Below are 10,375 nucleotides of genomic sequence, written 5' to 3'. Positions count from 1 at the left end.
AGAAGGTGGACTTTGTGGTCTTTATAGCTGTGGTAATTAACGGCACTGCCAAGGTGGAGAGAAGGTGGACTTTGTGGCCTTTATAGCTGTGGTAATTAACGGCACTGCCAAGGTGGAGAGAAGGTGGACTTTGTGGCCTTTATAGCTGTGGTAATTAACGGCACTGTTAAGGGTGGAGAGAAGGTGGACTTTGTGGCCTTTATAGCTGTGGTAATTAACGGCACTGTTAAGGGTGGAGAGAAGGTGGACTTTGTGGCTTTTATAGCTGTGGTAATTAACGGCACTGTTAAGGGTGGAGAGAAGGTGGACTTTGTGGCTTTTATAGCTGTGGTAATTAACGGCACTGTTAAGGGTGGAGAGAAGGTGGACTTTGTGGCCTTTATAGCTGTGGTAATTAACGGCACTGCCAAGAGTGGAGAGAAGGTGGACTTTGTGGCCTTTATAGCTGTGGTAATTAACGGCAGTGCCAAGGTGGAGAGAAGGTGGACTTTGTGGCCTTTATAGCTGTGGTAATTAACGGCACTGCCAAGGTGGAGAGAAGGTGGACTTTGTCGCCTTTATAGCTGTGGTAATTAACGGCACTGCCAAGGTGGAGAGAAGGTGGACTTTGTGGCCTTTATAGCTGTGGTAATTAACGGCACTGCCAAGGTGGAGAGAAGGTGGACTTTGTGGCCTTTATAGCTGTGGTAATTAACGGCACTGCCAAGGTGGAGAGAAGGTGGACTTTGTGGCCTTTATAGCTGTGGTAATTAACGGCACTGCCAAGGTGGAGAGAAGGTGGACATTGTGGCCTTTATAGCTGTGGTAATTAACGGCACTGCCAAGGTGGAGAGAAGGTGGACTTTGTGGCCTTTATAGCTGTGGTAATTAACGGCACTGCCAAGGTGGAGAGAAGGTGGACTTTGTGGTCTTTATAGCTGTGGTAATTAACGGCACTGCCAAGGTGGAGAGAAGGTGGACTTTGTGGCCTTTATAGCTGTGGTAATTAACGGCACTGCCAAGGTGGAGAGAAGGTGGACTTTGTGGCCTTTATAGCTGTGGTAATTAACGGCACTGCCAAGGTGGAGAGAAGGTGGACTTTGTGGCCTTTATAGCTGTGGTAATTAACGGCACTGCCAAGGTGGAGAGAAGGTGGACTTTGTGGCCTTTATAGCTGTGCATAAAACATAGCGGATGCGGTGGAGCGGTTCCCAGGGCTGAAAGATTTCAGGAGTTACATGGAATATTGTCACAAGCCGTACCACCCTCTCAGGTCCTAGAGCCGTACCACCCTCTCAGGTCCTAGAGCCGTACCACCCTCTCAGGTCCTAGAGCCGTATCACCCTCTCAGGTCCTAGAGCCGTACCACCCTCTCAGGTCCTAGAGCCGTATCACCCCTCTCAGGTCCTAGAGCCGTATCACCCCTCTCAGGTCCTAGAGCCGTACCACCCTCTCAGGTCCTAGAACCGTAGCACCCTCTCAGGTCCTAGAGCCGTACCACCCTCTCAGGTCCTAGAGCCGTACCACCCTCTCAGGTCCTAGAGCCGTACCACCCTCTCAGGTCATAGAGCCGTACCACCCTCTCAAGTCCTAGAGCCGTACCACCCTCTCAGGTCCTAGAGCCGTACCACCCTCTCAGGTCCTAGAGCTTTACCACCCTCTCAGGTCCTAGAGCCGTACCACCCTCTCAGGTCCTAGAGCCGTACCACCCTCTCAGGTCCTAGAGCCGTACCACCCTCTCACCCTCCCACCTCAAGCCTGAGAAGGGAGATATGGAGAATTAAAAGAAGGAAGGAAGTGGGAGTTTTGTTAGTTTTGGCAATGTACTATTTTTATTGGGGTGGATTAACTTAGTTTCACTATTACATTTGGATTTTTTAAATTTTTTTAAACCATCCAGTTGGTGGCGGCAATACACCTTTAATGGGGTTGTAGTCCGCCATAAAACCCACAGAAGAAGAAGAAGATTTACTTTAAAGGTGGTCATGTGACTAACTTCTGTAAGCGAAAGACGTTTGTTGTTAGCCAATGTGTGAACTGTGAAAATGGAGCCGTTTAGAAGGCTAGTGAAGTGTTTTGTGTTTCTATCTGCAGCATGGGATGTCGCTCATTTGCTGGACGGTGGAATGCTCTTCCCCCGAGAGTCGTCGTCGAGGGAGATCAAAGAGCTGAATGGGCTGTGGGACTTCAGAGCCGACGTCTCCCACGACAGGAACTTGGGCTTTCAACAGGCATGGTATAAAAGTCGCCTTGCAGAGGTAAACACGAAAATCCAGTGTTTAATAAATCACATTAACTATGTAACGTGGATATGGTGTCATAAAAGCGTCGCCAGAAGCATGTGGACTACGAGTTCCTGTTTGTTCAGAATAGTTATCTGCCACTTTAAAACTTACATGTTTAATGCGTGGTCTGTTTGGGGAACATTGATAGGCTAGTCTGTAAACAAAACGATTATCCAATCTCTAGTCTGCAGAACATCTGTATTCTGTGTTGAAACTTCAAACCAACTAAAACTAGTTTGTTTCGCCAAGTCTTTGCATGTATTTGAGCTAATACTTTGTGTAAACTGTCTTGATGATGATTCAAGTCAAAACGAGTGTAAACATTTGTTCGTGTTCATTTTTCACCTCTTCTCTTTTTCTCTCTCTCTATTTCTATCCGTTTGTCTAGACCGGTCCAGTGATTGACATGCCAGTGCCTGCCAGCTACAACGACATCACCCAGGATCCACAGCTGAGGGATTTCATTGGCTGGGTGTGGTATGAGAGAGAGGTGTTGGTACCCTCACGATGGGTGTCTGATGAGGGAACCAGAGTCGTGCTGAGGGTTGGGAGTGCACACTACTACTCAGTGGTCGTGAGTATTTCATAAATCGTCTACCACTTGTTTTCAGCTCCAGTTGACATTCTGTATTGTGTGATAGCTCTAACTCCACAACCTACTCTTACGTGAGTTAATCTGCAATGTACATCCCTCAGTGTGTGTGGATCGATAAAAGTCTGAAGTTTACACACACTTAGGTTGGAGTCATTAAAACCCGTTTTTCAACCACTCAAACTATAGTTTTGGCAAGTCGGTTAGGACATCTACTTTGTGCATGACACATGTAATTTCTCCAACAATTGTTTACAGACAGATTATTTCCCTTATAATTCACTGTATCACAATTCCAATGCGTCAAATACACTAAGTTGACTGCCTTTAAACAGCTTGGAAAATTCCAGAAAATGATGTCATGGCTTTAGCAGCTTCTGAAAGGCTAATTTACATAATTTGAGTCAATTGGAGGGAAGGAAGGAGAAGTGTTCTGTCTCCTAGAGATGAACATTTGTGTGAAAAGTGCAAATCAATCCCAGAACAACAGCAAAGGGCCTTGTGAAGATGCTGGAGGAAACGGGTACAAAAGTATCTGTATCCACAGTAAAACCAGTCCTATATCGACATAACCTGAAAGGCCGCTCACCAAGGAAGGAGCCACTGCTCCAAAACCACCATAACAAAAGCCAGACTTCGGTTTGTAACTGCACATGGGTACAAAGATCGTACTTTTTGGAGAAATGTCCTTTGGTCTGATGAAACAAAAATAGAACTGTTTGACCATAATGACCATCGTTATGTTTGGAGGAAAATGGGGAGGCTTGCAAGCCAAAGAACACCATCCCAACCGTGAAGCACAGGGGTGGAAGCATGTTGTGGGGGTGCTTTGCTGCAGGAGGTACAGAAATAGATGGCACATGAGGGAGGAAAATGATGTGGATATTTTGAAGCAACTTCTCAAGACATTAGTCAGGAAGTCAAAGCTTGGTTGCAAATGGGTCTTACAAATGGACAATGACCCCAAGCATACTTCCAAAGTTGTGGCAAAATGGCTTAAGGACAACAAAGTCAAGGTATTGGAGTGGCCATCACAAAGCCCTGACCTCAATCCTATAGAAAATGTCTGGGCAGAACTGTAAAAGCGTGTGCGAGCAAGGAGGCCTACAAACCTGACTCAGTTACACCAGCTCTGTCAGGAGGAATGGGCCAACATTCACCCAACTTATTGTGGTAAGCTTGTGGAAGTCTACCCGAAACGTTTGACCCAAGTTAAACAATTTAAAGGCAATGCTACCAAATACTAATTGAGTGTATGTAAACTTCTGACCCGCTGGGAATGTGATGAAAGAAATAAAAGCTGAAATAATTTTCTCCACTATTATTCTGACATTTCGCATTAAAATAAAGTGGCGATCCTAACTGACCTAAGACAGGGACTTTTTTACTAGGATTAAATGTCAGGAATTGTGAAAAACTGAGTTCAAATGTTTTTGGCTAAGGTGTATGTAAACTTCTGACTTCAACTGTGTGTGTGTGTGGTGTGTGTGTGTGTGTGCCACATGGGAATAACAGTCCTATATTTCTCACACTCTTTTTCCATTCCCTGCCCAGTGGGTGAATGGAATCAAAATGACAGAGCACGAGGGTGGCCATCTTCCCTTCGAGGCTGAGATCAGCGATGTCCTCCGCAAGGACCCGGGTGTGGCCTGCAGGATCACCATAGCTGTCAACAACACCCTGACTCTCCAGACTCTGCCCCCGGGGACCATTCAACATATTGACGACCCCACCAGGTAAAGTGATGACTTCATTTCAATGTAAAATATATTCAAATGTGGGTGGTTTTTTTTTTGGGGGGTGGGGGGGTTGTATAATTTTTAAGTTGGGAGTAATCTCACATTGTCAGACACTAATTTTAGATGTTCTGGAGACCAAACCTAGAACGTCTGAGGTTGAGGCTAAGTAAGCAACAATACATTTTCTGATGTTTTGAGGGTGGTTAAAAAAAATATCTTGTTTCGGAAATCCAAATGTAAATCTATATTGTGTCTATGTATTGTCTACAGGTATCCTGCTGACTATGGTGTCTATATATATTGTCTACGGGTATCCTGCTGACTATGGTGTCTATATATATTGTCTACGGGTATCCTGCTGACTATGGTGTCTATATATATTGTCTACGGGTATCCTGCTGACTATGGTGTCTATATATATTGTCTACGGGTATCCTGCTGACTATGGTGTCTATATATTTTGTCTACGGGTATCCTGCTGACTATGGTGTCTATATATTTTGTCTACAGGTATCCTGCTGACTATGGTGTCTATATATATTGTCTACGGGTATCCTGCTGACTATGGTGTCTATATATATTGTCTACGGGTATCCTGCTGACTATGGTGTCTATATATATTGTCTACGGGTATCCTGCTGACTATGGTGTCTATGTATTGTCTACAGGTATCCTGCTGACTATGGTGTCTATATATATTGTCTACGGGTATCCTGCTGACTATGGTGTCTATATATATTGTCTACGGGTATCCTGCTGACTATGGTGTCTATGTATTTTGTCTACAGGTATCCTGCTGACTATGGTGTCTATATATATTGTCTACGGGTATCCTGCTGACTATGGTGTCTATATATATTGTCTACGGGTATCCTGCTGACTATGGTGTCTATATATATTGTCTACGGGTATCCTGCTGACTATGGTGTCTATGTATTGTCTACAGGTATCCTGCTGACTATGGTGTCTATATATATTGTCTACGGGTATCCTGCTGACTATGGTGTCTATATATATTGTCTACGGGTATCCTGCTGACTATGGTGTCTATATATATTGTCTACGGGTATCCTGCTGACTATGGTGTCTATATATTTTGTCTACGGGTATCCTGCTGACTATGGTGTCTATATATTTTGTCTACAGGTATCCTGCTGACTATGGTGTCTATATATTTTGTCTACAGGTATCCTGCTGACTATGGTGTCTATGTATTGTCTACAGGTATCCTGCTGACTATGGTGTCTATATATATTTTGTCTACAGGTATCCTGCTGACTATGGTGTCTATGTATTGTATCTACAGGTATCCTGCTAACTATGTTGTACAAAACACAAACTTTGACTTCTTCAACTATGCTGGTTTGCATCGTCCTGTTCTGCTGTATACCACTCCTACGGCGTATGTTGATGACATCACAGTGCTGACATCCTTTGCTGACAACATTGGTGAGTGCAACAACAACAACAACAAAACATATTTTGTCATCCACTTGCTCGAGTGACTGTATTAGGTCTTTCCATTCCCAAGTTTATCCATACCCTGTTTACACTATCGTGCTGAACAAAACCTTTATCGTGCTGTCTTGGCTGTTTCCTTTTCACATTGTCCTTTTCTGCATGATTCCAGGAACTATGGAATAGTGTGAAAAATGGCACTAGTGTACTAAGGTGTTGGTCTCTACTGTTCTGCCCTTTGGTGTAGGGCTCATCAGTTACCAGGTGTCAGTGCTGGGCAGTCTCAACTCCACGCTGAAGGTGACCCTGTCAGACAAAGATGGCCACTCTGTGGCCTCCTCCACTGGACCGTCTGGGGTCCTCAAAGTGATGGACGTCAGCCTGTGGTGGCCGTATCTAATGCATGAGAGCCCAGGTTATCTGTATTCTATGGAGGTAAGTTGGGCTATGTTCCTAGTTGCAAGGCTTAGGTGATCCACTGTCTGTTCCTTTTTAGTGTTTGTTTTTAATGTAATTTTTTATCAAATGTATATGAACGACCATGACATTTAATTATACTGAACAAAAATATAAACGCAACATGTGAAATGCTGGTCCCATGTTTCATGAGCTGAAATAAAAGATCCCAGAAATGTTCCATACCTCCAAAAAATATCTCTCTCAAATGTTGTGCACAAATGTGTTTACATCCCTGTTAGTGAGCATTTCTCATTCGCTAAGATAATCCATCCACCTGACAGGTGTGGCATATCAAGAAGCTGATTAAACAGCATTATCATTACACAGGTGCACCTTGAGCTGGGGACAATAAAAGGTCATTCTAAAATGTATAGTTTTGTAACACAACACAATGCCACAGATGTCTTGAGAAAGCATGCAATTGGCATGCTGACTACAGGAATGTCCACCTGAGCTGTTGCCAGAGAATGTTAATTTCTCTACCATAAGCCGCCACCATCGTTGTTTTAGAGATTTTGGCAGTACGTCCAACCAGCCTCACAACCGCAGACCACGTGTAACAACGCCAGCCCAGGACCTCCACATCAGGCTTCTTCACCAGCGAGAACGTCTGAGACCTGCCACCTGGACAGCTGATGAAACTGAGTATTTCAGTCTGTAATAAATCTCTTTTGTGGGGAGAACTTATTCTGATTGGCTTGGCCCGGCTCCCCAGTAGGTGGGCCTATGTCCTCTCAGGCCCACACATAGCTGCCCCCTCCTGCCCATGTGAAATCCAAAGATTAGGTCCTAATGAATTTATTTAAATAGAGATTTCCTTATGAAGTCATTGAAATTGTTGCATTTTTATATTTTTGTTTTAGTGTATGTTTTAGAGAAATTAAAAGCACTTGCTGGTTTGTTTTCATGTATTAACCTTTTCCTTGTGATGAGTCAACGCTACCATGAACATCGCCTTGGTTTGACCACTCGGCATCACACCGTCCCTACTTCCTGTGTTAATGGAAGGGGCTCTGACTGGAACAATCCTCCTGGCTAGGGCCTGTTCATTACAGAATGTAATGCAACATTATAGAATGTTCAGATAGATATAGATATATGATTATCCTTAGTGCAGATTTGTTTTTGTCAGCTCTACTCTTTCCATTTATACCTGCTACATTCTGAACATTCCACCTCATCTCAATTGTTTCCAGGTTCACATGACGACAGCTAGCGAGGGTTCTGTCTGTGAGGATGTTTATGCTCTGCCTGTGGGAATCCGCACTGTCCAGGTCACCAACACACAGTTTCTCATCAACAGCAAACCCTTCTATTTCCACGGAGTCAACAAACATGAGGATGCTGATGTGAGTACTGAGTCGTACCTCTAGAGGACAGCAAAACACTGGCAGTTTCCTCTTGCGTTTACAACTGGTGTCCTACAGGTGTTGTTCAGTTTTATTCCATATATGAATGTTGACGCTGATTTTGAAGTTATCGGTTTCTCTGGTTTTTAACAAACTCGTTTCAGTAGTTCTGTCATGCATTTTGGAATGATTTAAAGGTCAATGGAAATAGGTCTCTCTTAAGTCTATTAAAATAGGTCTCTAACTGTTGCCCCCTGCTTTCTGTGTCAGATCAGAGGGAAGGGCCTGGACTGGCCCCTGATTGTGAAGGATTTTAACCTGTTGAAGTGGCTGGGGGCCAACTCGTTCAGGACCAGTCACTACCCGTACGCTGAGGAGATCCTGCAGATGGCAGACCGCCATGGCATTGTGGTCATTGACGAGTGTCCCGGGGTGGGCATCGCAGACATGTAAGTCAAATCAAATTGTATTTGTCACATGTGCCAAATAAATACAAACAACAACAACCTTACAATGAAATGCTGACTTACAAGCCCTTAACCAACAGGTGTAGTAGACCTTACTGTGAAATGCTGACTTACAAGCCCTTAACCAACAGGTGTAGTAGACCTTACTGTGAAATGCTGACAAGCCCTTAACCAACAGGTGTAGTAGACCTTACTGTGAAATGCTGACAAGCCCTTAACCAACAGGTGTAGTAGACCTTACTGTGAAATGCTGACAAGCCCTTAACCAACAGGTGTAGTAGACCTTACTGTGAAATGCTGACAAGCCCTTAACCAACAGGTGTAGTAGACCTTACAATGAAATGCTGACAAGCCCTTAACCAACAGGTGTAGGTAGACCTTACTGTGAAATGCTGACTTACAAGCCCTTAACCAACAGGTGTAGGTAGACCTTACTGTGAAATGCTGACAAGCCCTTAACCAACAGGTGTAGTAGACCTTACTGTGAAATGCTGACAAGCCCTTAACCAACAGGTGTAGTAGACCTTACAATGAAATGCTGACAAGCCCTTAACCAACAGGTGTAGTAGACCTTACAATGAAATGCTGACAAGCCCTTAACCAACAGGTGTAGTAGACCTTACTGTGAAAGGCTTACTTACAAGCCCTTAACCAACAGGTGTAGTAGACCTTACTGTGAAAGGCTTACTTACAAGCCCTTAACCAACAGGTGTAGTAGACCTTACTGTGAAATGCTGACAAGCCCTTAACCAACAGGTGTAGTAGACCTTACCGTGAAATGCTGACTTACAAGCCCTTAACCAACAGGTGTAGGTAGACCTTACTGTGAAATGCTGACTTACAAGCCCTTAACCAACAGGTGTAGTAGACCTTACTGTGAAATGCTGACTTACAAGCCCTTAACCAACAGGTGTAGGTAGACCTTACTGTGAAATGCTGACTTACAAGCCCTTAACCAACAGGTGTAGACCTTACCGTGAAATGCTGACTTACAAGCCCTTAACCAACAGGTGTAGTAGACCTTACTGTGAAATGCTGACTTACAAGCCCTTAACCAACAGGTGTAGACCTTACCGTGAAATGCTGACTTACAAGCCCTTAACCAACAGGTGTAGTAGACCTTACTGTGAAATGCTGACTTACAAGCCCTTAACCAACAGGTGTAGGTAGACCTTACCGTGAAATGCTGACTTACAAGCCCTTAACCAACAGGTGTAGACCTTACTGTGAAATGCTGACTTACAAGCCCTTAACCAACAGGTGTAGGTAGACCTTACTGTGAAATGCTGACTTACAAGCCCTTAACCAACAGGTGTAGGTAGACCTTACTGTGAAATGCTGACTTACAAGCCCTTAACCAAAAATGCAGTTCAAGAAATAGAGTTAAGAAAATATTGAGTAAATAAACTAAAGTAAAAAAATAAAATCGAAGTATCAAGAAAATGACATAACAATAACAAAAGGAACACCTATGTGATTAATGCTGTTCATTGACTACAGCTCAGTGTTCAACACCGTAGTGCCCACAAAGCTCATCACTCATTTGTAAAGTGACGATAACAAACAGCGAGTAGCAGCAATTTCAAAATAGTCCGGGTGGCCATTTGATTAGTTGTTCAGGAGTCTTATGGCTTGGTTGTTCAGGAGCTTTTTGGTCCTAGACTTGGCGCTCCGGTACCGCTTGCCGTGCGGTAGCAGAGAGAACAGTCTATGACTAGACTTGGCGCTCCGGTACCGCTTGCCGTGCGGTAGCAGAGAGAACAGTCTATGACTAGACTTGGCGCTCCGGTACCGCTTGCCGTGCGGTAGCAGAGAGAACAGTCTATGACTAGACTTGGCGCTCCGGTACCGCTTGCCGTGCGGTAGCAGAGAGAACAGTCTATGACAGGGGTGTCAAAGTCAAATGGACGGAGGGCCAAATAAAAAAATCAGCTACAAGACGAGGGCCGGACTGTTCGAATGTTCATTGAAAAATTTTTAAATGACGCATATAGTCTAGTGAACCTAATTGAACCTACTGAAAACCTAACAAATATATTACAATATG

At 44.1% G+C, this 10,375-nt stretch overlaps 1 protein-coding gene across 1 annotated transcript in view; it reads left to right on the top strand.

Annotated features, from left to right (window-relative positions):
- Positions 1–1,922: 1,922 nt before the first annotated feature.
- The window catches only part of gusb (glucuronidase, beta), a 30,897-nt gene continuing 22,444 nt past the window's right edge, over positions 1,923–10,375 (top strand). Inside the window, exons 1-7 of the mRNA XM_036989579.2 lie at positions 1,923–2,237; positions 2,653–2,838; positions 4,411–4,592; positions 5,902–6,044; positions 6,301–6,488; positions 7,709–7,861; positions 8,132–8,310. Of these exons, the coding sequence (XP_036845474.2) occupies positions 2,025–2,237; positions 2,653–2,838; positions 4,411–4,592; positions 5,902–6,044; positions 6,301–6,488; positions 7,709–7,861; positions 8,132–8,310 (1,244 nt within the window). The 5' untranslated portion in view covers positions 1,923–2,024. The remainder of the gene's footprint in view (positions 2,238–2,652; positions 2,839–4,410; positions 4,593–5,901; positions 6,045–6,300; positions 6,489–7,708; positions 7,862–8,131; positions 8,311–10,375) is intronic.

This window comes from Oncorhynchus mykiss, chromosome 10, assembly GCF_057628025.1.
Source record: "Oncorhynchus mykiss isolate SJ-2025 chromosome 10, ASM5762802v1, whole genome shotgun sequence".
NCBI classification, from domain to species: domain Eukaryota; kingdom Metazoa; phylum Chordata; class Actinopteri; order Salmoniformes; family Salmonidae; genus Oncorhynchus; species Oncorhynchus mykiss.
This window is presented reverse-complemented; position numbering and strand designations above follow the sequence as displayed.